This window comes from Molothrus aeneus, chromosome 9, assembly GCF_037042795.1.
Source record: "Molothrus aeneus isolate 106 chromosome 9, BPBGC_Maene_1.0, whole genome shotgun sequence".
Taxonomy (NCBI): Eukaryota; Metazoa; Chordata; class Aves; order Passeriformes; family Icteridae; genus Molothrus; species Molothrus aeneus.
The window spans coordinates 21,221,468-21,245,675 of NC_089654.1; the positions used below are offsets into that span (position 1 = coordinate 21,221,468).

The window sequence follows — 24,208 nt, forward strand, 5'->3', positions numbered from 1 at the left end:
CATCCCATTCTGGGAGACACGAGCAGCTGCCTGCTCACTGTCCTGCCAAACCCTGCATTATACTGGCTAATGAGTGAACGTGGTGTGGCACAGGGCTGGGGGCCTGGCAGGTCACTTGGGTGCCCTCTAACCTGGCAGCTAATACTTGGTCTAGCACCATAATCCTGGAAGTGACTGAGGCCTCACCAGGTTTCTGGATAATTAAATGGCTGCTTTAAACCCGCCCTTTCTTTACCCTTTCATGTTTCTAAAACTCAGTGTTTCTAGTACTCTGTATTGTTGAGCTGCTCTCTTGTTTACTAGACAGAACTCCCTAATGTTTATCTGTGAAATCTAAAACTCTATCCCTTTCATATGCTATTTATGTATCTAACTTTTACTGATTTGTATAGATCCAATAAAAGGCACAGGCATATAATGTACTTAATGTCAATTTGGCATAAATCTATTCTTCCCCCTGCCTTACCCTGCTCCTGTGCTGTGATCTTGGGGCATTTGTTTTGTTGTGTTGTTGCCCAGGTATGACAGTCTGAGTGGTTCAGTGGCAGTCTCTTGCCTTAGTCTCATTTAAAATGTAGAAATGAAGTAGTGCCTCGAGCTACAGAGGAGACTGTAAGTCTTAAACCTTACAGTTAAGTGTCTTGTTAAGTTAAAGGAGATTTTTACTTAAAATAAGATGGTCAAGTAAAACACAAATGCAGTTAAACCTCTCTTTTTAATGCTGGGACTGTCTTTCTAAATCATCTTTAAGAATTTTCTCTCTATTTTCTTCTTAAAAAATGTGAATTTAAAAGATAAATGTTAAGCAGATGATCAATACCAGCAGCTGGCCAAACAGCAGTGTCTGTAACCACAGACTGAACAATGTTTGAGTGCATTTCAGATATAAAATTAATTGAACACATTTACATTTACATACTTGTGGTCACTTTCATAAATTCATGTAATTCTCTACCAAACATCGGTTTAAATGATCCACTGTTTTCTGGGTACTTAATTGCTGCTATTTTAGGACAATTGGAGATCAATTGGGAGAAGCTAAAGCCAGTGGGAACCTGGGCAACACCTTAAAGGTACTTGGGAATTTTGAAGAAGCTATTGTTTGCTGTCAGAGACATCTGGATATTTCCAGAGAACTTAACGATAAGGTAAGAATTGTGCAGGAATTTGGATGTAAAGTGCTAACACACATTCCCCTGAACCCTGTGGTACTGGTAAGGAATGTGCACTTTTCAGAGGGAAATAGTGAATATTCAATTATTTCTTCTAGGCAGTACAAATCTATTAGTTGGAATGCAGTTGTTTGTACCTGGAAGACTATAGGTCCAGGTTAAATATTACCCTGTTTTGTGGTGGTTTTGTTTGTTTTAAATTTAAGTTTTAATGGTAATTGACCTCTAGAATGTATCTTGTTCTTCAAAAAGAAGTAGCATGCAAAACAATTGGATTGAGGGCTATGACTGGGTAGGTGATAATATATTCAGAATGGGCAGAGTGGGTATTGACAGGTAGTTAAGGAACTTTCTTCCCATTTGTGGATTGTACAAATAGTTGTTGTGACAGAAAACTTTGAAGCATGAAATTTTAATGCCTTCTTTTACTTCTGGTTCAGGTTGGAGAGGCAAGAGCACTGTATAATCTGGGAAATGTATATCACTCCAAAGGGAAAAATGTAGCTAATGCTGGAACCCATGATCCAGGGGAACTTCCAGATGATGTTAAAAATGCTTTACAGAAAGCTGCAAAGTATTATGAGTAAGTAGGAGCTTTAAGTGTTGGGGGCTGGGAGGATGTGATCGTGTAGTTCATTAGAATGTGGGAGATCTGCAGTGCCATGAGCTGAACTATGGAAGGCTTCTCTGCAGAACTGAGGTACCTGTCAGTTTGGTCTTTTCAACAAGACAGTGCCCTGGTTCTTACCCTGGCCTCACTTGTACTGTACCTGACAACCCTTAGTTAGAAACAGCAAAGCTCTTCAAACCAGGCTGAGACAACAAGGACCTTGTTACACCTGTGTGTGTAACTAGAGGGGAGCACACTGGCTTGAGTTAGAATGCAGTGGAGTTTGGTAGCTCACAGAAAGTATTTTTTACTCAGATTCATGGTTATTTAAAGGCCATTAAAATAGGCCAAAGTAGAATATCTCTGCCTTTTCCTTTATATAAGAAATTAAAATTAGTATTTAAATGACTGTGAGAAAAAACCCAAACCTTTTAAAAGTCACTATTCTCATTCTCACTCTCCCCCAAAACAGGGAAAACCTGTCAATAGTAAAAGAGCTGGGTGACAGAGCAGCACAAGGACGTGCCTTTGGAAATCTGGGAAACACACACTATCTTCTGGGCAACTTCAGGAGTGCAGTTTTAGCCCATGAACAGGTACAACAATGTGGTAGTAATGAATTCTGTTCTAGCAGAGTATCACATTGCTCCTGATCTTTAGTACATGTGTTGTGTGTTGGATCTTGTTGCAAGCTTTTTAATGCAGGTTTTAAATCTTAATGGCACAAACTTCAAGTTTGGCTGTTCTTATCAAGCATTGTTGACTTAAAGAATGCATTTTTTTCTTGCATTTCTGCATGCAAATGTATGTAACAAAGTATAAAGGGGAGTAACTAATGCAGTTATTTCACATTTTTAAGCGTCTCCTCATTGCAAAAGAATTTGGTGATAGATCAGCAGAAAGAAGAGCATACAGCAACCTTGGAAATGCCTACATATTCCTGGGGGAATTTGAAACTGCTGCTGAGTACTACAGGTGAGTGACTGCTGATAAACACAATTTATATCTCTTGTACAGTTTACTTCTGTTGTGCCTGGTACTGTAGCTCACTGTGGAACAGCCATTGCTTCAACATATACTTTAGAAAAATTTCCATTTGTTTAGCAAAGAAATTTTTCCTTTGTTGTTTAATTGTCATGGTTCTCTTAAGTGAGGGGCAGCATTAATGCTTTTTATTTTTTTAACTCTTTTGCTACTTTTAATAGTTACTTTGCAGTGCTGTACACAGACATCTTTCACTGCTAGGCATTTATTCCCATTATTCTAGAAGCAGGCATTACTGTCTCACTCTTAGTGACTTCTGGAATGATGTGAGTAGCTTTCCTACCCTGAGATGGGTGGCTGCCTCAGGTGTGTTCACCAGCTGAGAGAGCTAGTGCACAGCAACATCAATTTACATCTTTAGTCTGTATTTTCAAGCCAGACTTGTCTTGATCTCTGCACCACTGAGCAGTTGCTGCTGTACCTGGGAAAGTAAAAGCTTGGCAAAGATACAGTATAGGTGCTATTAGGGATTTCAGAGCACAGCAGCTCTTAGGAAGAAAAGTCTCAGTACTGAGCAGATCCCTCTGAGCTTGGTGAGTATAGGCCTGTCCTGCCCATGCTGATGGGAAAGTAGGTATTGTAACACTGCTATTGAACAGTGCAACCTGTCAGGGAAACTCCTACAAATTATTAATGAAGCAGTAAATTAAAAGATGCTTAAATTAAAGGACTTAAAATACATGCTCTCTAATGAAGTAGGTTGCAGTGGAGGAAGACTTTACAAGTTTGAGATTGTAAGGGTTTACAAGATAGTAATTTATGAGCTGATAATTTGCTAGCCTGCTGCCCCAGTTTGTTGAAGTTGTGTAACAGATTTTCAGCTGTGCACGTGCACTTCTGAAAGCTTTTCCTTGTGGTGGTTTCTGACCCTCTCCTGCAGGAGGACACTGCAGCTGGCTCGGCAGCTGAAGGACAGAGCTGTGGAAGCACAGGCCTGCTACAGCCTGGGGAACACCTACACTCTGCTCCAGGACTATGAGAGAGCCATTGACTATCATCTCAAACACCTTGTGATTGCTCAGGAGCTACATGACAAGTAAGCCCTAAGAGATTGTTTCATGTATGTGTGACACTCAGAGCAAATCCTGTTACCTTCAACTCCACTGGCATTGTTCCCCATGTGACAGCAATTCATGTGAATTCCCCCAATGCTGGGCTTTGGTTTTCATATGGAAAATGAAAATTACTCATAATGGTATTGCAGCTAATGAGTCTGATATGAAAGACAAATTGATGAATGACTCTTTCTACATCATCTGCTGTCAGCAAGTCTGTGTAAATTAAGGAAAAGCAGATCTTTCTTTCATGAGTTCATTATAATAATTCATCCTACTTTCATAAGAATCTGCGTTCTACTTGTCCACAAGTTAATAATACAGGAAGGGATGGGGGAAGGAGAATAAGACTGCAGCAAGTCATGTTTATATTACAGTGCTGATTTCTGAGGCCTTTTTTATAGTGTCGGCTGCAACCATAATTTTTTGCAACATTTAAATGTACCTGTTCTTAAGTCAATAAGAATACAGAGGACTAATGTGTCATGCAAACTGAGGAGAAGCCAAGTAGGTTATACAATGTCCCATGCTTACAAAACTAACTTGTTTGCTGTGAGCTTAAAAATTAAAAAAAAAAAAATTAAATTTGTTCATATTTATTTATAACCAGATCACACTCCTTAAATACAATATTTAATATGTTGGTGGTGGCATGGTCTCTGATGATTGCCTCCATTTTTTTAGCCCAGCAAATTACTTTGGCAGTACTGTGAAAACCTGACCTCTGGTGTTCAGCAGGTAGAGGTGTAATTGCAAATGTGTGTTGTTTTCAGAATTGGGGAAGGAAGAGCATGCTGGAGTTTAGGGAATGCTTATACTGCTCTGGGAAATCATGACCAAGCCATCCATTTCGCAGAAAGGCACCTGGAGATTTCAAGAGAGGTATGATTTTCATACTCCCACTGTGCTGGCTGTTGGTTTTTGCTCTCACTCACAGAGGTTTTATGGAGGTGTGTTTGTGCATCTGATTTTGAGCATTTTCAATCATTCTAGAGACAGCTGATTCCAGGTTATTTCAGCCAGTCAGCTCTTTAGTCCTAGTGTCAGCACTCACAAAGGCGTCATGGACTCCCAAGTTAGTGGCCAAGCAGAAATTATTTTAGGCTTTTTTATGTTACCTGCTAGTTGTTACTTCTTTAAAAAGATGTTCTCAGTCTTCAAACGGGAAAACCTTTTGAGCCTTTTTCTCTCCGAAGTCATGGGACAAGGATTGCTTTACAGTTACACACATGAGTATTTGTTAAGGTAATACAACTGCTTATTTTATTTGCTTGAAGGTAGGAGACAGAAGTGGAGAACTCACTGCCAGACTTAATCTCTCAGATCTTCAAATGGTTCTTGGATTAAGCTACAGCACAAACAACTCCATGATGGCAGAAAGCCACGCAGTGGAAAACAGTTTGAATGGTATGTGCCTCTTTCTGAAGTAGGTTCCCAACAAAGAACTTAAAAAAGAATCTCATTAGAGTTCTTTACTGAGTTGGGGTTAAGTATGGAAGTTTGCTTGGTTTTCTCCCCAGCAACTAAAAAAGGTTCTTGGGGTACTGGATCCCTTCAGCACCTCCTTTTCTGGAGGATTTATATTGTGAATCACAGGGTACTGCTTAGTTTCTTTGTGTGTTCTAATTGTGTCTGTGTCTTGGACCTTAGATGAGTACAGCCACAGCTTGTCAAGTGACACCATAAATTTTAATAATAAAAAGATGAATTTGTCTCTTGAAGGTGGCAGACCAAGAGGACGCCGTTACAGTATGGAGAACATGGAACTTATGAAATTAACACCAGAAAAGGTTGGCACTTTGCTTCTTTCTGTTCTGCTGCTGATACTGCAGTGAAACATTCTGACGGTGTGCTGATGTGCCATTTGCCTCCCTTTTTAATTGAGTTGATTACAGGAGCTCCATAACACCAGGTCTAACAATACTAACAAAGAGTACTTCTGTCCTGTAGGTAACAGCACGTGACAGGTGATGGCTGTAGTGGCTTGTGGGAAGCCTGCTTTATTCCCTGCATGAGTGAGAAAGAATGGGGTTCTGTAATGAGCATCAAAGGATTTTCATCTCTTTATAGAGATGGGTTGAGGTTGCAGCATGAAAGTAATTCAGAATTAAATTCCTGAGCTTTAGCTTAGCTCTTCTGAACACTTTTTCTTTGGTTACAGTCGTTTTATAGGGACTTAAAATACATGCTCCATTTTTCACTTTGAGATTTCAACCAACTTGCAAACCATCAGAAGCTTCAACCTCCATCTTGAGTAAGGATGCTATTTCAGAAATGTTACAGCTGAGTCACAGGCAAAACAACTTCTCCCCCTCCAGGCTCAGAAATCTTTTGGCAATGGGAGCTCCCGATTAAAATCCTTGTATCAGCCTATGAGAGATTTCTTTTACATTCTGCCTTTCAGTACTGGGCTGGCAGTTCTGCATAAATGATTCCAGTGGCAGACTGAAATTGCTATTTTTCCCTCCACACTGGGATGTCTAATTGCAGTCTCTTCAGGTGAGGCAAAGCCTGTTATATTAATCAATAAAATCTCAAAGCATGTGTAGTCAGTACAGCTGAAGTCAGCACTGGCACTCAAGAGCCTCTTTGGGTACATCCTTGTGGCTGCAAGAACAAAACAGTGTAAAGCTGCCTCATTTTGGGGAGGAAAAGCAGCAGCAAGTAAGAGGTAACAGTACTGGTAAGTAAAATCAGAAGGCTTAATTTCCTGACTCTTGTTTTCTTAGGTTCCAAACTGGAACAGTGAGATTCTTGTTAAACAGAAACCACTGGTTGCCAAAACTTCAGCAAAACTTCATTTTGTAAATCGACTAAAAGGCAAAAAGTACAAAAACGGCACCACCTCCAAAGTTTTGCAGGATGCCAGTAATTCCATTGATCATCGACTTCCAAACTCTCAGAGGGTAGGTGTGGTGAGCCCATGGCCTTTACTCATCTTTGTTTGATCAGAATTGTGGAAAACACCTTCCTCCAGCTGTCCTGTTCCGTTTAACTTGATTTAAACACTGTGGCTCTAAACTGATGCAGAATCTGTCATTCTACAGCTCTCTCGGGGTGGTGCCAGCTTTAAGATTTTCCTACTACTGCAACATTTTACTTGTGGTGGTTTTTTTGAAGTTAGAAATGAAATTTATTTGCAAGCTGAGGTCTAAGTCTCTTCTAGACCCTACTTCTCCAAACTTAGCAAAATCTATTGTCCTGATTCAGGCAGTGGGAGATATTTCAGACATACTTTTTAGGTTATTACAGTCTTGAGAGAAGGCTGTTCAAAATAAAAGAACTGAGGCATTTGGTCATAGACCTGAGGAGACAATGGCAACTGTTCATTGCTGCTCTTGTTTCTTTTTCTTCTCATGGGCATTTGGGGTTTTGTTGGATTAATGGCTGAGGAGGAATAACTCCCATTTTACCATGATCAGAGCACAGTTTCTTTCCATTTCAGAGAATGAGACATTTCTAATATGTTTCACTCTCCAAAATGCTGCCCTAGCATTAGCATCTCCTCCTTGGATAGATCTCTGGCTATAGAAATGGTTGACTAAAAAAAAATTTATTTAATAAATTTCAGATATGTAAATATCAACCATATCACTGGACTGAAATTCTGGTGCAGTTGTCCCAGCTGTAGGCACTCTAAGGTCAAATACCCCAAATTTTCTCCTTTTCAGAAAAGCAGCCGTGAGACGATGGCAGATGAAGGGTTCTTTGATCTGCTGAGTCGGTTCCAGAGTAACAGGATGGATGATCAGAGGTGCTGCTTCCAGGAGAAGAACAGACTCCCAGCTCCTTCAGTGGCAACATCCTCTACTCCACCTAAAACGATGATAAAATGTAATTTTTTAAAAGCAAAATCCGTATTTGACTCGAGTTTTTGCTAAATACTGTTTTCAAAATGTACTTGCAGACAAGACTCAGTACACCGTTGGATTTACTCCTAGGCTAACTCTAATTACTCTGTGTGTCCCGGGCAGCCTTTTCCACGTCGGCGGTGTCCCCACACACGGACGAGTTCCTGGAGCTGCTGGCGAGCTCGCAGAGCCGGCGCCTGGACGAGCAGCGCGCCAGCCTGAGCCAGCTGCCCGGCCTGAGGCAGAGCCAGAGCCAGAGCCAGAGCCAGCTGCCCGGCCTGAGGCAGAGCCAGCGCCACAGCCGCGCCCTGCTGAGCCAGCTCGGGGCCAGCACCAACGGCGACCTGGATGACGACTTCTTCGACATATTGATCAAATGCCAGGTAAGGGCTTAACCTCCTCAGCTTCTGCTCTGGGGACTGCATGTGGGCCTCCTCTACTGCGTTCTGTAGGGAAGCCACTGTGTTTTAAGATACGTATTGAGCTGACAGATAACGAGGAACATAAGAGAACAGAAGATGAGGGTTGGGGTTTTTTTAATTATCCAGGTATATATTATACTTACTGTCTAGTAAGTATAAATTTGGTATTTATACCACAGTAACTATTAAAAGTAACAAACGCTTAAAAAGTGAAGAAAAACAAGTGAGGCTATTGCAAGGAGTATGTAAAATGGTCTTAAGTGTTTAGACCTGGCTTGCTAAGGAGGGCACCTGATACACCAGAAAGAATTCAGTATCCAGGTTTTGGTGGTAAGAGTGGTCATCATTTCCGTGAGATTAAGTTTAAATGATATAGTAATATACAAGTGAGGTGACTGATTTTCAATTAGAGCATGTGCATATACCAATTAGACCAAAAAGAATTAAAAAGACTTGCTGGTTTGTCTGATTGGTTGACAAGCAGCCAAAAATACAAAATTCAGACGCTGAGTTCTCCAAAGGCCAGTAAGTATGGCAGCCTGGCTGAGAAAGCAGCACCTGGAATTGAGTCTACATGACAGTGCTCATCAGCCTGCTGACATAACCATGTTCTGTTACAGAAGCTTGTCTGTGTCCTTCTGTGAGTCAAGCAAAGAATCTGGAAATACTTTCTTTTAGGACTGGAAAAATATTTCATTTACTCTGATCAGTATGGACTGCTTTAAACGAGCACAGAAGGGCTGCTGCCTTTGAGCCTTTTTGTCTGAAGGGTGCCTGTCCCAGGTCCAGCCACCACTGAAAGCTGTGCTTTTCCTCCTGAGCCCACACTGCCCTCCAGCAGCCGCCTGTTCCTGTGGGAACACCACTCCCCAGCCTGGGAGCAGAGCCCAGCCCAGCAGCGCTTGCCACCTGCTCTGGAAGCTTGGCACTAAACTGTACCCAGCTGCACAGAGTGGAGCCAAGGGGCCTTCAAGCAGTGCCCTCCCAAATCTCACAGCACTGCAGCCATTTTTTAGTCCCTGTGTAAGGAAAGGAAGACAACCATACTTCCTGGTGTATGAGACCAGAAACACCCTGTACCAATGCTAAAAAATCTCCTTCTGAACTAGGGACAGTTAGATCTCATTTTGCAGTATGTCAAAGAACTGAACTGGGGGTGGGTGTCACTTTCAGACACATGCGACAAGTGGGTCAGAGGACCCATTTTAGTTACACTTGGACTCAATAATTTCATTTAGCAAGTTTAACTTGAAACAAAACTTGTAAATTAAATCTCTCTACTAGCTTTAAACCTGCCAGCAAAAGGTTTTAGTAGTTCTTTCACTTAATTTTGTTAACTTACTCCGTATCTTCCTGTAAACATGCAGCTTGTCTTGCTTGGTCTGTCTGTAGGGCTCCAGACTGGATGATCAGAGATGTGCTCCTCCAGGAGCTGCCAAAGGCCCCACTGTACCAGATGAGGATTTTTTCAGCCTGATTTTGCGCTCACAAGCCAAGAGAATGGATGAGCAGAGAGTCCACCTACCCTCAGCTGTAAAGGGACCCAATTCCAGCTGAAGACCCCAGCAGTATGTACAGCAGCATCCTAGGGATCATTCTGGTTTGCTGGAAAAGCACACTTGCCTTTTTTAAGATGACTACAGGCAGTAGCTCTGTCTCCTTTCTCCTGATGTTTCACAGAAATAGCAGCAGCATCACACTGGTGAGCAGTAATTACAAGAGCAGTGTCTGAGGTACTGGTACTGTGTCCCCCCTCTTAGTTGCCTCTGGTCTATCAAAATGATTACGACTTTTTTTTCTCTGTCAGTTCTCTCATTGCTCATTAGTGGATTCTACCACTGTCTCAATCTAATGAAAGACTTAAATTTTTATGTTCTTTTTAAAGAAAATTTGATTTTTTCCCCTGATTTGTACTTCCTGAAAAAAGTTCTGTTTTCTTTTATACTTTTTTAAAAAAATAATTTTAAAAAAAGAGAAGAAATTGCTTTAGTATTTAGTCTCTTTGCAGAAACAATTTCTATAAAAAATTAAACTGTAGTTTTAATTCTGTTTAATAAAAAATAGTTTTTTCAAGCATTATGTTTTTTTGGTAATATTTAGCTAACTGTTTCCCACATTAATTCAGAACAGTTCTGCAATCAGCAGAAGTTTTCAAGAAGTACTTATTTCAAGAAACAGCTGCTCATGCTGCTCTACAGCTTGTGTGATACGTGCCCATGCACCAGGGAATCACGGGTGGTGAGCACTGGCCACCAACTGCCATGGGCCTGGGGCAGTGCCTGCAGCACCCCCATCTCCAGTGCCACCCACAGAAATGCACGGGTGCTCCTTCCTGTACCTGACCTCAGCTGCTCTCTGACTCTGGCCAAGGACGAGCTGGGCTGGGGGAGTTCTGGGGAACAACCACTGGACAACATCCCCAGGGCAGCTCCTGTTCCTGGCCCTGTTCAGCTCTGAGCTGCCTAAAAACCACCTGCTACAACATCAGGTGCTCACTCTCTGCAGATCATTACACCAGGAGCAAATCCGTCAGCTGCCCTAAAACTGAGCTGACAAGAAGCAAACTGATTTTAAAGAACATAAACCCAAAGACAGACCTGAGACATCTGAGCTGGGAATTAGCATTATGGCAATTATTCAAAACTTATTACACAAACCTGATTTCCAACAAGCAGCAACACTCCAGAAGCCTGGGTTTTTCTGGCCACTTGAAGGTGTATCACCTTAACACCTTTATTTCAGACTCCAGAGAGTACCCTCTCCCAGATTCTACATTCCCACCCAACAGGTTACTGATGTTCTTGTCTCTTCTACACTTGAGAATGAGAGCAGAATTATCAAGTACATGACAAGTAAAGATTAGACAAAACTTACAGCAGAGTCTGGGTCTTCCTTAGTCTCTTTCCTGGAGTCATGTAAAACGCTCTCTTTCTTCTCTTCACATGGTTCTGTGGCAGAACTTTTCTGTTCTAGGTTTTTATTGGGGTCACAGTTTTCTCTAGTCTCTCCCTCTACTTTGCTTGTCTCCTGTTTTTGCTGCTCAAGTGCAGCTTCTGCAGTAAGGTTTTCAGCTTGGAGAGTTTCAAGTCTATGAACATCAGATTCAGTGTACAACCTGTTCTGCAAAAAATCAATAATAACCTATTAATTAAGCAATCAAAAGTGACAGCATCTATTGTTTCAGGTGCATCCCAGCTCAAGGGGTAGGGCTCACCCGAAATATGACTATTTTTTTTCCCTCGGGAAACAGAACATGTAAATAAGCCCAATATCAAGTATAAATCTGGTTTGAATTTTCTGTAGTTTACAGGGAAATCAGCACTGCTTTTTTTCCTCCACATTTCTTCTGTGGGTTATCATGATTGCCCAGGCTCACACACATACTGATCTCTCAAAACTGAAGCTGTCTTTACCATAAAGAGTTTTAATTCAGTAGTTTCTTGCCACAGTTAGCCACTGCAAGATATTTTTCCAGAAGAAACATATCCAAGACACCTTTATCAAACTGTTCCATAGGGGCACGTGTAGTTCCTTAGCTCCTCTCTCCCCCAGATCTGGGTTTAAGCGTGTTGTTTAAATGTGTCCTAGCAGTGGCTAAACTGCAATCTGCTCAGCTTAATGCCAGCTCCCAGAGCACCAGGAGACACATAGGCTGTGCTCTGTGGCACTCTGGTCCCTGTGGGACTCTGGTACCTGCTGTGCATCCAGCTGGTCGCTGTTGCGTGCCGTGTCCGGGCTCCTGCTGCCATTGCCCGCTCTCAGCCTGGGCAGGGGCCTGGTGGCAGCATCCCCTCTGTCCTGGTGGCCTCTGTGCACATATGGCTGCTGCTGCACGTAGAACTCGTCTGCTGTCCTCCCATCGTACTGCCCAAAGGCTATGGGCTCCTGCCCACCAGCAGGCAGAGGAAGACTTTTCTTCTGAGAAGACCTTAAGTATCTTAATGCAGACACTGATGATCCTGCACCATAGCAAAAAGTCTGCGGGAGAGGAAAAAACCAAAACTGAGCAAAACACCAAATATCTGCAGCCTATGGTTTTCACACAGATTTCTTGTCATATATCTTAAAGACCCTTAAGGAAAAAGTCAGGTGAAGGGAATGGCTCAAGCTTTCTGCAGTCTGACCATACTGCAGGAACTGCCTGCTGGATGCAGTTCATTGTTAGTGCTACATGAATGATTAAGGCTCTAACTCAATGCCTTCGTGTTAATGCCAGCCACACACATCATAATGTAATGACTCAAAGAAGAAATGGGAACTAAGGTGCAATAAACTGTCACAGAGCCTAAGATCTGAAGCAGTTTAATGCTACTGTATCCCACCTGGGGGAGTGGGAGAGGAATACAGTTTGAACACAAAACTCGGCTCTTTTAATTCCTAGACCAACTGTAGTATGAAGCCTTTGTCAAGAAAAAATTCCCTTGCAGAAGTCACTTCTTTGTGCTAAGAAATCTGTTCAGTTTACAAATGAGAAATAATATAATAGATAATACTTTAATAGAAACACATTTAATATTTAAAAAATAAAGCTGAGCTTCTAAATGTAAGATGAATGTATACAAACCAGGACACCCAGAGCCATGGTAATGAGCACTGGAACCTGCAGAATTAATGGTATCTCCTTCATAAGTGCCTTGATGAATTCACCAATACCTTGTCCTATGTCCTTCAAAGGCTCAGTTACAAAGTTGGTGAAAGTTACTGCCAAGGCCTAGAAAATAAACAGAAAACCACTGTTGTCACACAAACACCAACCTAGGCCTTGGCAGTCCCTTCAGGCTTGGCACATACCTTTGATGGTGGAACCATATAAACAGGATTTACAAGCAGAATTTCATAATACTTCTTACAGGGATCATCCTGAAACGTCCATGTGCTTCTAAGCCATTCTGAAATCAAAGCAGACACATATTATTACTACTTCTTAAAAAGATACTTTCTGACACAGCAGCAATACAGAAAGCAGCATTTCAGTTACAGATGGAAGAGAACTCTTCTAGATGCAGTTCAAAACAGATTTATTTTTACACATCTGAGACTGGCTTGGAAGTATAGTTTATCCAGTCAAGGGGATGCAGGAAGAGGAGGGAAGGCTGGAAAGAAAGAGAAGAACCTGAAATTTTCCCATGTATAATCAAGAAAGCTCTTTAGGTGAGATCAGGTCCCAGAAGCCTCAGGGAAAAAAGTCTCATCTGTGGAAACTATGAACTTGCCACTGTGTTCACAGCTACTGACACAGCATCATTCTGTGTTATTGCTCATCTGCCAGTCTGCAGGGAGATTGAAATTGTCTCCTTTGCTTGCTGGATTCAAGGGTCTGTTTTAGTTATAAGCAGGAAGTCTTACTTCTTAAGGGAACCTTTACATTATAAACAAGTGATTCATAACATCAGTGATTCTGTAGTTCGGTTTTACTGCAGTCAGAACATAAATCATTGGCATGTAATCAAAAACAACACACTCAAGAAATTACACAGGGAAGACCATAACAAGCACTTTAAGAGCTGCCACCCTTCATCTACCTGCTATGGCACTGGACAGAAATAACAGCCAATAAAAAAAATCAGCTTTCTCTGTAAAATAGTAACACCTGAATAAATAATTACAGATCCAATTCCTGAAATCAATTGTACTCACAGGTGTAATACATGAAAAAAAATCCTTGCCCTGAACTCTGCCTGCCTGTCTTTAGTAAATGGCACTGAATGGTACTGGAGAAACAGGTAAGTTACAAGAAAAAGAAGTAACACCATGACATACCCCAAGTACAGTGCTGTGATCAGCTCTCCTCCCAAGGCCTAGAAAACAAAGTCTTAGGGGATGGCAAAAGGGTAAAACCATGGAATAATGTATTGAGGAGAATTCCCTGTACTACCCATGAAGAAATCCGAGTATCCTGGGATACTATGGATTGATATTTTGTGATCTTAACTACTACTGCAAAGTAGCAAGACAAGAGCTTACCCATGAGACTTCCATACCACTCCAGCTTCTCAGCACAGACCTTGTCAAACTGCCCCATCTTGGCCATCTCTGCCTGGTGCTGAGCGAAGGCCAGCTGCAGGGAAACACACACTGAGTGCTGCAGCCAGGAGTGCTGCTCCTCAGCCAGCCCTGCTGGCTCTCTGCAGCCTGGGCATAGTTCCCCACATAAATGGGAATTTCCCCATTGTCCCCTTGTAATGACAATTCCCCATGTAATATGTATTTAGAAAAGTTTACTACCTAAACAATTTAATGGAGTTAAATTCTAAGAACTTCCTAGGAATGGACAAAACCCCTGAGATAATGGCTACCTCCAAGTTATTCTCCAAATGAATGTGAATTGTCAAAGGATCAGACTCCAATGTTGAAAGATACAAGTTCAAGGCAAAAGTAAATTTATGACATCTTTTCTTAAAATCTTTCTGGAATAGAGACACAGCTGTCATGCACTTACTAGCTAAAACATCCTCTTCTTTTTTTTTTTTCAAATAATTCCCATAAATACCTGTATTTATTATAGTTTTGCCTTACTGATTGCAATTGATAATCCAAACAGAAAAAATCAGTCAAATCATCTGTTGCAAAACACATTCTTCACTGCCTCAACCCAAGCCATCTGCATGGCATTCCAAGCCCATGCCAGAGCCATGCCACTCTCCAGCACTCTGCTGTCCCTGGGTCTGACACACTGCAGTTCAATCCTGATTGACAAGATGTGAGGGCAGATTTTGTGGCTGGGCTTTGATCTGGTATCCTAAATTCCTCCTCCATAAAACTCATCTGATTGATCATCAGCCACTTAATCACCATTAATGAGGCATTTATCTGGTCTATCACGTGAAACACAGTTTCTACCAGGGAATATTAAGAAAAAAAATCTGAATATATTTCTGTATACCTTTTCTACCAAGCTGCTTTAGTCAGAGGTTACATCTGCCTTGCCCATGTAGTGAAATCAGAGTTCTAGTGCCCTCTGAATTTTCTGCACCTCCACAGCAGAATACAGTTGTCAGGGTTTCTTTCGTTCTTTACACCTAACACCCCTATCAACATGCAAGAGAAAATGTCTATCCCTTTTTTATTTTGCAGTTAATGAAGAGCTGTATGTAAACCAACCAAAGGAACTAAACAACCTTAACTCCCTCATAGCTGTACAGTTCTAAGCCAACAAGCCATTAAGATTACAGAACTTACCGTGTACAAGTAAAACCAATTCCATACAAAACTGACGAGAAAAGTCAGAAATAAAACATATTTGAGCTGAACAAAGCGGGAAACGTAGGTCCTCAGTTCTGTAGCCATCACAATCACAATGCACACTGCACACAAGAGGAGCTGAAAAAGAGGAAAACATTATGACCCATATTTGGACCTTTCACAAGCTAAATGACAGTACACATGAAGAAACTCCCAACTTTTGCTTTTACTAATGTCATTTACACAGAATAGCTGAGAAGTCCTTCCTTGCTTCCACAGCCCATCTGAGCAGCACAAGGCAGAACAGATTTGTGCACTACTAATATTCATCCCTGTCATAGCCTGACATTGCAGCTGCTCATTTGTTTCTTGTGATATTTAGTTGTTTCTTCCTTAGAATGTTTGTTACATTAGCAACCACACTTCTAAATGATCAAATTGGTGTCAGCCAGTGCTTGAGCAGTTTGTGCCTGCTCTGAAACACAGAAAAACTGCTGCCAACTCCTGCACAGAGAGACAAAGTTTGGGTACCAGCAGCAAGACTTCAAAGAAGGACTCCACAGTGTCTTTCCACCCAAGGACCCCTCTCAGAGGTTACTGACAGCCTGCTTTTGTCATCTGGCTTCCAGGGACCCCTCAAATCTAGACAGACTACTTGCAAGATTACGTCAGCACAAAACATTGGCATATTCTGAATTGTAAAGATTTGTTCAGAAAACTTCATCTTTATTAGAGATCCTCAGCTTAGCACTTTATAATTCCCATAGTCATGCTCTCCTCTCCAACCCTATAGAATTTTTTTCCACAAAATTTGCAAAAGCCTCTGACCTATAGGAGGTCAGAGGTTTAAATATATACTTGTCTCAGTATCTATTCCAACTCTTGGAGAAGCCAACAGCTTCAACAACTACACGAACAAGAGACAAACATGGAAGATCTATAATGCATGAGGTGTCAGTTCTAGTGGTAAGAAAGGGCAACGAGTCTGGTAGCACAGATATAAAAGACAAGAAAAAAAAAAGCATACCGAAAAAAAGCCTCAAACCAAAGCTACAATAGACAACAGATGACCACAGGAATAAAAAACTTGAATTCCTTCTTAAAGCAAATACACCCTTCAGCAACCACAAAGAAAAAGAGTCACTAGAAGTATGATGGAAGGAATTGCTTTATCTGTGGAGTTAAGATGGTAATATTAACTGACTAGCACAGAGAAACTGAAGAAAACAGCAATTAAAAGCAATAATCAACCTTTATTCTCTTACCCAAAACAAATGATACAGATCAATTCCAAAGGTGTCTTCAAATCTCCACCGCCAAGCTTCATCATCATGGTGCTTAAAATTGACCAGAATATCACTGAGTGCCTCATCCAGGGCTCCTGGCTGCCAGGCTTCCTCACTGACAAACCTGAGGATCTCCAAATACGTCTGTCTGCTAAGAATGATCTCAGCGTCGTAATGGACATGGCCCACATCTTCCCCAGGCTGCATTCAGACAAAGCAAAACGAGGGTTAAAAGCTGCTTATTTGGAAATAGAAATGCATCCATAGGCCAAAATTCATCATATTCATTCTGTATCAGCACCCCTCTGAAGGAGGCTGCAGGATGAAAACATGGCACAGGGGGCACACTATGATTCTATAACATTTTGTTCATCTAAACTACACAAAACACAATTCAACTGGTTTGTAATCTTTCAATTCTACAGGAAAAAAAACCCTGAAAGAATAAAGTAAACTATCTCGCTTGTTATTAAGATTTCAGGACCAGGGCTCATTAACAAGTAATAATTACATATACACTATGTGTGTGCCTCAGTCAAAGCTGGATAATACAGATACTAAAATAAGTTTTACATTGCTTAATGTAATGTTCCTTATTTAAAAGTAATTTTGCTTATTACTAAAGATCAATTCTTCTACTTCTGAATAAACAAAATCTCCAAAGACAATATAATAAAGTGCCCAGCCAACAACTAAAGCACCATGCAGCCACTCCCTCCAATGTCCTTCCTGGTGGGGAGGAGAATAAGCAGAAAGGTAAACCTCATGAGCTGAGACAAGAACAGCAAACAAAGTAAAATGTGATGGCAATAATACTACTAGTCATGAAAAGAGAGAAAGAAGGAAATAACCCCCAGAAGAACAAGTGCTGCACAGTGCAATTGCTCCCTCCAGCAGCTCAGCCCCTCCCAGGCAGCTCCCCCAGCCCATGCTGGGCACAGCAGCCATGGTTTGCAGTGTCCCTGGGGCCAGCTCAGCTCAGCTGTCCTGGCCACGCTCCCTCCCAGCTCCTCCTGCACCTCCTGGCTGGCACGGGGCACAGAGGAGTCCTTGACTTAGAGAGAGCACAGTGAGAAACCACTGAAACACCAGAGTGTTATCAACAGTGCACTCACTCTGAATCCAAAACACAGCCCTGCACCAGCAAGAACATTCAGTCTATTCCAGCTGAAATCACTGCATAAAGAAAGTAATAAGGTGATTCTTATATGGAAACTCTAATAAACTGCTATTCCTTGATGGTTAGAATCACAGAATGGTTTGGATTGGAAGGGACCTTAAAGATAATCTGGTTCCAACCCTCATGGTCAGGGACACCTCCCACTAGACCACATTGCTGAAAGCCCCATCCAGCCTGGCCTTGAATGCTTCCAGGGATGGGGCATCCACAACTTCTCTGGACAACTTCTTCCAGTGCCCCACAACCATCAGAGCAAAGAATTTCTTCCCAGTATCTAATCTAAACCTCCTCTCTTTCAGTTCAAAACCATTCCCCCTTGTCCAAGCATTGCACACCCCTGTAAAAGGTCAGTCTTATAGGCCCCCCTTTAGGTACTCAAAGGGTCTCTAAAGGCTCTCCAGAGCCTTCTCTTCCCCAGGCTGAACAGCCTTAGCTCTCTCAGACTGTAGGAGAGATGCTCCAGCCCTCAGATCATTCTCGTGTTCTCCTCTGGACTTGCTTCAACAGGTCCATGTTCTTCTCTACCCTGGGGACCCCAGAGCTGGACACAGCACTGCAGGCTGGGTCTCACCAGAGCAGAGGGGCAGAGTCCCCTCCCTGCACTGCTTTGGCTGCAGCCCAGGGTGCAGTTGGCTCTTTGGGCTGAAGGCTCACATCATCAGCTTCTCCAGCACTCCCAAGTCTTTCTCCTGAGGGACAGTCCCAGGCCTTTCTCCACCCAAGCCTATTCTTCTTCCTGGCATTGCCCCATCACATGTACAGGACCTTGCACTTGGTCCCACTGAACTTCATGAGTTTTGCATGGACCCAGCTCTCAAGCCTGTCAGGGTCCTCCTGGACAGCCCCCCTTCCTTAGGGGTTTTATTCTGTCTGGGTTTTAGCTTTGTTAACCTGATGCCTGCCCCTGCTTGGACAATCTCTCTGTACTCCTCCCATGTTACCTGTCCTCACTTCCACCCTCTGCAGGTTAACATGGTAGACCTACAATTCAGGCCTTGTAAGTCTACAACAAACAACCCAAATCTGGCTCCTTCAAGTTTCCAACCATTAATGTGACCAGAACAAGGTGTTCCTATAGCTGCATTCCAGCAACAGATGCTAAGATACACTGAATTCACAAACCCTTCCTTTGGATGCTTTACAGATCAAACAACAACTGTGTCTCCTCAGCAGTACAGGATGCACACACTTCTGTCATCTTTTCTTTTGCCATCCAGTTCCCTTCATTGCATTTAAAGTACACCAGTGTAATTACTCAATGCTTGGTAACTGTGAAAACTCCATAAAGCAGTAATATGAATACATTTTAATTTTTTTTTTTAATGACTGTTCAAATACTTACAAGGCCAAGTTTTCCAGCTTCATTTAAAATCTTATTCAAGAATCGCTTAAAAATATAAAAGCTCCGGCTCTCCTGTGATTTGGCATTCCTCTTTTCACACTCTGCAATCTGCAATTGTGCAAAAGACACTTTTATTCACTTTGCTCAAACCAGCTTCTTCATAGGAGAGAAAAAAATCCCAAATATACTAACACATTTAACTCAGGATTAACAGGGGCACATTTCCTTAGTTTAGCAATGATTCCCTGGTTAGTCTGCCAGATAAAAAGCATTTGCAGTTACTGAACATAATACTTTCCATGGAACTGGCCAGTACTGGAGATACCACATCTGCTAGTAATATTCAAATCCTGACTTCAGTAAGGCTAGAAACAAATGTAAACGTCTGGATCTCCTTACATTTTAAGTTTGCATCAGGAAAAAAAAAAGAAACGGCCAAAAAATCAAAGTAACTAAAACAACACGAAAATGACACATATATCCCATTGGGGATCCAAATGGCTGAGGGCAGGAAGGGCCCCAGTAGCCACACAAGCATCACCTGAGAGCTGCAGCTCTGCACATGGCCCTGGTCTCTGTGCCCACAACCCATCCCTTACAATCTAACAGGACTGACAGCTTGAGAACAGCATGGGGTAATCAGCACCCCACCTCCAAACTGCTGACACTGGACAGAAGCACCTTGCTCCTATGGATTTCATTGCACTACAAAACATGTCAGGAAACAGACCTTTGTAGGCAGAACAACAACTTGAAATGAATTCAAACCAATTCCAGTCTCTCCTCTGCCTAGAGGTTCCCCTTCCATAAAGAATAAATTATGCCAGCAATGCACCTGTTTGATACTATCCAGAAAAGCATCATCAGAAAGCACAAACTATAAAACACAGGAAAATATTCTGAAGAACAAACCTTGTGTTGCAAGGAATCTACTACCCTGGAACAACGTGAGATTTCAGTACTGACTGTATCCACAGCCTCTTCCTCAGAATCATGATAGTTTGGCTACAATTACAGAAAAAAAAACCATATGTTTAGAATCCAAGAATTTGACCAACATGCCCTGTTACACTTCTACAGTCACATCACTTTAGAAGGAGCAAAGGAGCTAAAAACTGAGTACAGATCTTTGCTGCTAATACTCTCCCAGTGACACTGCAGTTACCTCTCTGCTGTTATTTTAGGCTCCACATGGACAATTGCTTTATCTAAAAGCAAAAGGTGAGGTCTTGCCTGTCCTCCCCCACTTGCCCTTTTCCCTCCTTCGAGTGCTGCTGACCCACAGAGTGCATCAGATTAGATAATGGCACTGGCTAAAAACTGACTCAGCAGGCAAAGGGGCAGCTTTCAGCCAGGTGAATTCCCAGCCCAGCTGGCCACACCACCAGCCAGACTGCAGGTAAACACAAACCCCATTCTGGGCTGCCTTTATCTACTGCAGAGCACTCTGTGCTCTCTGCTCATTACTCAGACCCAGAGGAGTGCTGCTTCCAGCCACGTGTGCACACTGAGGGAGGCCTCCAAGAGGAAGCAAAGAGCACCTGAATCTGTGAACTCATGCTGAAACAAAGTTTGGTTCTGAGGGCTTGAGCAGCCCACACAGCCTGCCCACCTAAAAACTCTGCAGAGCAGAAAAGAAATCCTGAGAAGATGAAGTAACACAAAGTAGTAATTTTTTAGTTTAAGATATAGTTCTAGTTTTGTGGGAGACAACAATAAAGCTACTAATTTTTTATATAAAGCTGAAGCAGTTGGGCTCCAAAGCTTGCTGCTGGATCTTAAGGATGTTAATGACTATCAGGTGGACCTGGAGAAGTTGGAGGTTGATGAGGAAAGCTGTGGAGAGCAATAACACACTCTGCATCTTTTAAGCTTCAGAAAATTATGCTCTATAGTGTTTAAACAGTATTACTTAAGACTGCAAACCCAAACTTGAAAGCCGAATAATAGCAAAAATCAAGGGTGCCCTTACACCCACCTCCAGTTTACAGTGCTATGTGTGCACAATTCACAAGATAACCAACCTCATGGTATTTAGGGTCTGCTCTTCATACAAGACAGAGAAAATTCATCTTGTTAGAACTGATTTTTTTCCTAGGTCATCTTCTCTTCAGTGTTAATGATTCATTGAAAGTACAGCACTCAATCCCTAGTCTGACCTTTCTTCTGAAAGCTGAGGCCCAGCATTACAAAACACCATTAAAATTCACAATAGTCCCACACAAGAAATGAGAAACTGGTTCCTGTTGCTGGGAAACTGGTGGATTAAAATAAAATACAATAATTAACTTTAACTCCCCCAACTTTTATCTGTTAGGAACCTGATTTTCAACACTATACTTGAGAAATTAGCAAGAGCTGCTTAACCCAGTACTTCTCAGAGCAGTAACCTGTGGTGCCACAACCTGCATAAATCAAGCACCACCTGTGAAAATACAAAAAGCTTGATATGACTTGATCTGAGTGCAACAGAAGCTCACCAGGGAAAGGTCCTGAGCTAATTACACTATTTTTTCCCTTGTAATTTTAACCATGGACACAAAGACTTTTCTGTGTATGGATTCAGATACAACATAATAAGCCCTTAAAAACACCATACTGCTATCATTATTTACTGTCACAGTTTAAAAGCAATCTTCCAACAGAATTTAGCTTTTTGGGAGAAACACACACCCTTTCTTTCTCTACCTTATAAGGTCTTCTCATTGTTCCTGATGCTGCATCGTAATTGAGCATATCCGTGGGGTCAATCCATTCATCTTCTTGAGCTTTACAGCTCCCTATCAGCATCACTGCACACAACACCAAAGGAAACAGCATCCTGTATCACTGAATATAACAACAAATTCAGGTATTTAGGTCAGGGTGTAACATGCTGTATCAAAAAAATGAAACAATCTTACATGAAAAAACTAAAAAATGGAGCTTTTTAAAAACTCAGTTCTCCACTAAGCAGGTTTAAACTCACTTCCATATTTTTTCCCAAGGAAAATGCTGACAATAATATGCACAATTAAACTGTATTATATGAGTGGATCAATACCCCTGACTTTGTTATCAGCAGGTGTAGCACAGAGTTCAGTATTGCTAAATATTGATAAAACAGTGCAGAACTCCAGCACGCTTCACCACAAGGGCACTGTGTTAACAGTAAAGCAAATTTTACTGTCACATTAATAGGAAGATTTGGCAGAAAAACTGCCCTTGCATTTCAGCCGTTCCTCGGATACCAGAGGGGCTGGGAGTGGCTGTGCTTTGAGGGATGGCCAATTCAGCACTAAAAAGGGAAGCACAGAGCCCTGTTGCACTTCAGCCACAGCACTGTGGCTCCGGTCACATTCAGTACGAACCACCACAATCAGATTCACAAACAGCGTGACAGACACACCGCGAGTCCGGTCATGTCCAACAAACTGGCCTGGCCAGACCACGGCCTGGAAACGCTCAACAACCCTCAGGTGCAAAACACTGTAATCTGCTGAACAACAGAAACGCTGCATAGTCAGTGATAAACACACCGTCTGCAGGAGCACATGAACACAAAAAATATGAGCAATAAACCGACAAAAAATACGTTACAGTGGGAGACGACTAAAAGCATAATTGCAAACAGCGGCTGGCTCTCTGAATCCCCTGAGGGAGCACTCGGTGTCCCAGCCTTACCCTACAGGCATTCCTAAGGGGGAGGAAAGGAGCACAGCCCGCCCACAGACCCAGGATACAAAGGTGGAGTCTCCTCTGACCTCCGTCCCTCTTAACCTATGTTTATATTGGTTTTTTAAGGGAGGGTAAAAGGTAGAGTTTCAGTTGATGACATTTCGTATTTAGGCGCACTTTGAGTGACTTTAAAGCACGTACACGTCTTGCTTCACTGACACACGTTGGAGAGTGGAAAGCGATACGAATTTTCGAGTTAAAGGAGCACGTTTAGGTTTTGGTCACCTTTTGGGTCACTCCTTTGGCTTAGTTCCCCTTGGCCGCATTGTTTTAAAAAGAGCAAGGCCACACCACCTCCTGCCGTTCCACTATCCTTTGTTTCCTCAGAGAGCGATGCCCCGCGCTCCCTCAGAGATCCTAAGGGAGCAGGCAGCTTGCCCCTGGAGAACCACCGCCAATGCCAACACTCCTCCTTGCTGAACTTTGGTTTCCAGTATTCCTTCACGAAGGGGCCAGCATGCCCGTCAGGCAGAACTCACCTTGGCCCGCCCTGCAGGGACATCTCTGCCCTGCCCAGCGCCACGGCCTGCTCTCCTCGGTGCGGCTCCGCAGGCCGCGGGCCCCGCTCCGGCCCGGCGCAGGCCGGCACTGCCGCCCGAGAGCTGCGAGAGCCACCAGGACATAGAGAAGCGACTCCGCACGCTTCTCCCCCGCCCTCGCCTCCTCACGTCGCACTCGACACCGAGCTCCGCCGAGAACGCAGCCCACAACCCCTCCCCGCCCCGACACCGCGCAGGCCCGGCCAGCGGCGCCCGCCCCGCCCGCAGCCCCGCTCGCGGTACCTGAGGAGCCGCGGGGCTCCCGGCGCTCACCCGGTGTTTACGCGCTGCGGGGCCGCCCCGCCAGCCGCTCCGCCCGGCGCCTCCGCCGCCCAGCCGGAGGCGGCTCCGCCCAGGAAGCGCCGCGGAGCAGCGGCCGCGGCGGCGCCGCCCGGCCCCGAGGCGCCGTTCGGGCTCGGGCCCCGCCCCGGGGAGCAGCGGCCCCGCCCCGAGCCCCGGCTGCGAACGGGCCCCGCCCCGGGGCAGCAGCGGCGAGTGGGCCCCGGCCGGAGACACGAACCGGCGCTAAATGCACTGCAAGCTCAGGCACAGCAGGCTGGGTGTAAAATGACGGATGTACAACCAGACCCGCCCTGTAGAGACACAACTAGGACTGAAATTAATGTCAGGAAATCACTATTGCTATAGATCTACTAATTAAAATAGATTAACAACTTTAACCACAGAGAAACAACTAGAGAAACGCTATTTCCTCCAATGGGGCTTTGTGTATGCATCATTGTATCATACATAGCTGTTGTTGTATATGTATCTAATAAAGAAAAAAATAAACAAGATTTTCAGCTCT

General features: G+C 43.1%; 2 protein-coding genes across 10 annotated transcripts in view; one reads left to right on the forward strand and one right to left on the reverse strand.

Annotated features, from left to right (window-relative positions):
- The window catches only part of GPSM2 (G protein signaling modulator 2), a 34,227-nt gene extending 23,997 nt beyond the window's left edge, over window positions 1–10,230 (forward strand). For all 4 annotated transcript variants that reach the window (XM_066555281.1, XM_066555279.1, XM_066555282.1 and 1 more), the window contains exons 4-15: window positions 1,013–1,148; window positions 1,613–1,755; window positions 2,255–2,378; window positions 2,642–2,757; window positions 3,707–3,862; window positions 4,655–4,763; window positions 5,159–5,288; window positions 5,604–5,671; window positions 6,611–6,787; window positions 7,553–7,715; window positions 7,856–8,115; window positions 9,547–10,230. In XM_066555281.1, the coding sequence (XP_066411378.1) occupies window positions 1,013–1,148; window positions 1,613–1,755; window positions 2,255–2,378; window positions 2,642–2,757; window positions 3,707–3,862; window positions 4,655–4,763; window positions 5,159–5,288; window positions 5,604–5,671; window positions 6,611–6,787; window positions 7,553–7,715; window positions 7,856–8,115; window positions 9,547–9,711 (1,747 nt within the window). In that variant the 3' untranslated portion in view covers window positions 9,712–10,230. The remainder of the gene's footprint in view (window positions 1–1,012; window positions 1,149–1,612; window positions 1,756–2,254; window positions 2,379–2,641; window positions 2,758–3,706; window positions 3,863–4,654; window positions 4,764–5,158; window positions 5,289–5,603; window positions 5,672–6,610; window positions 6,788–7,552; window positions 7,716–7,855; window positions 8,116–9,546) is intronic.
- Window positions 4,462–23,775, reverse strand: CLCC1 (chloride channel CLIC like 1). 6 transcript variants are annotated; one of them, XM_066555285.1, is made up of 12 exons: window positions 23,674–23,775; window positions 21,833–21,973; window positions 20,057–20,149; window positions 19,145–19,252; window positions 16,602–16,823; window positions 15,334–15,474; window positions 14,119–14,212; window positions 12,946–13,043; window positions 12,719–12,865; window positions 11,848–12,132; window positions 11,029–11,274; window positions 4,462–7,697 (listed from the first exon to the last, which is right to left on the reverse strand). In XM_066555285.1, exons 2-12 carry the CDS (start codon window positions 21,962–21,964, stop codon window positions 7,689–7,691), a joined length of 1,575 nt encoding a protein of 524 aa, XP_066411382.1. In that variant the 5' UTR covers window positions 21,965–21,973; window positions 23,674–23,775; the 3' UTR covers window positions 4,462–7,688. The 6 variants fall into 6 exon arrangements, with proteins under 6 accessions (XP_066411382.1, XP_066411381.1, XP_066411384.1 ...); XM_066555284.1 differs by having other exon boundaries at window positions 23,644–23,747; XM_066555287.1 differs by having other exon boundaries at window positions 21,833–21,936; window positions 23,644–23,718.
- Between the last annotated feature and the right edge of the window lie 433 nt (window positions 23,776–24,208).

Excerpts from the sequence above, each read along its gene's own strand:
- CLCC1 (XM_066555285.1), bottom strand. The coding sequence starts at position 21,964 with ATGCTGTTTCCTTTGGTGTTGTGTGCAGTGATGCTGATAGGGAGCTGT. Across the intron at positions 14,213-15,333 it reads ATTGGTTTTACTTGTACACG|CTGGCCTTCGCTCAGCACCA; the intron begins GTAAGTTCTGTA and ends GTTTCCCTGCAG. Across the intron at positions 12,866-12,945 it reads ATATGGTTCCACCATCAAAG|GCCTTGGCAGTAACTTTCAC; the intron begins GTATGTGCCAAG and ends TTTATTTTCTAG.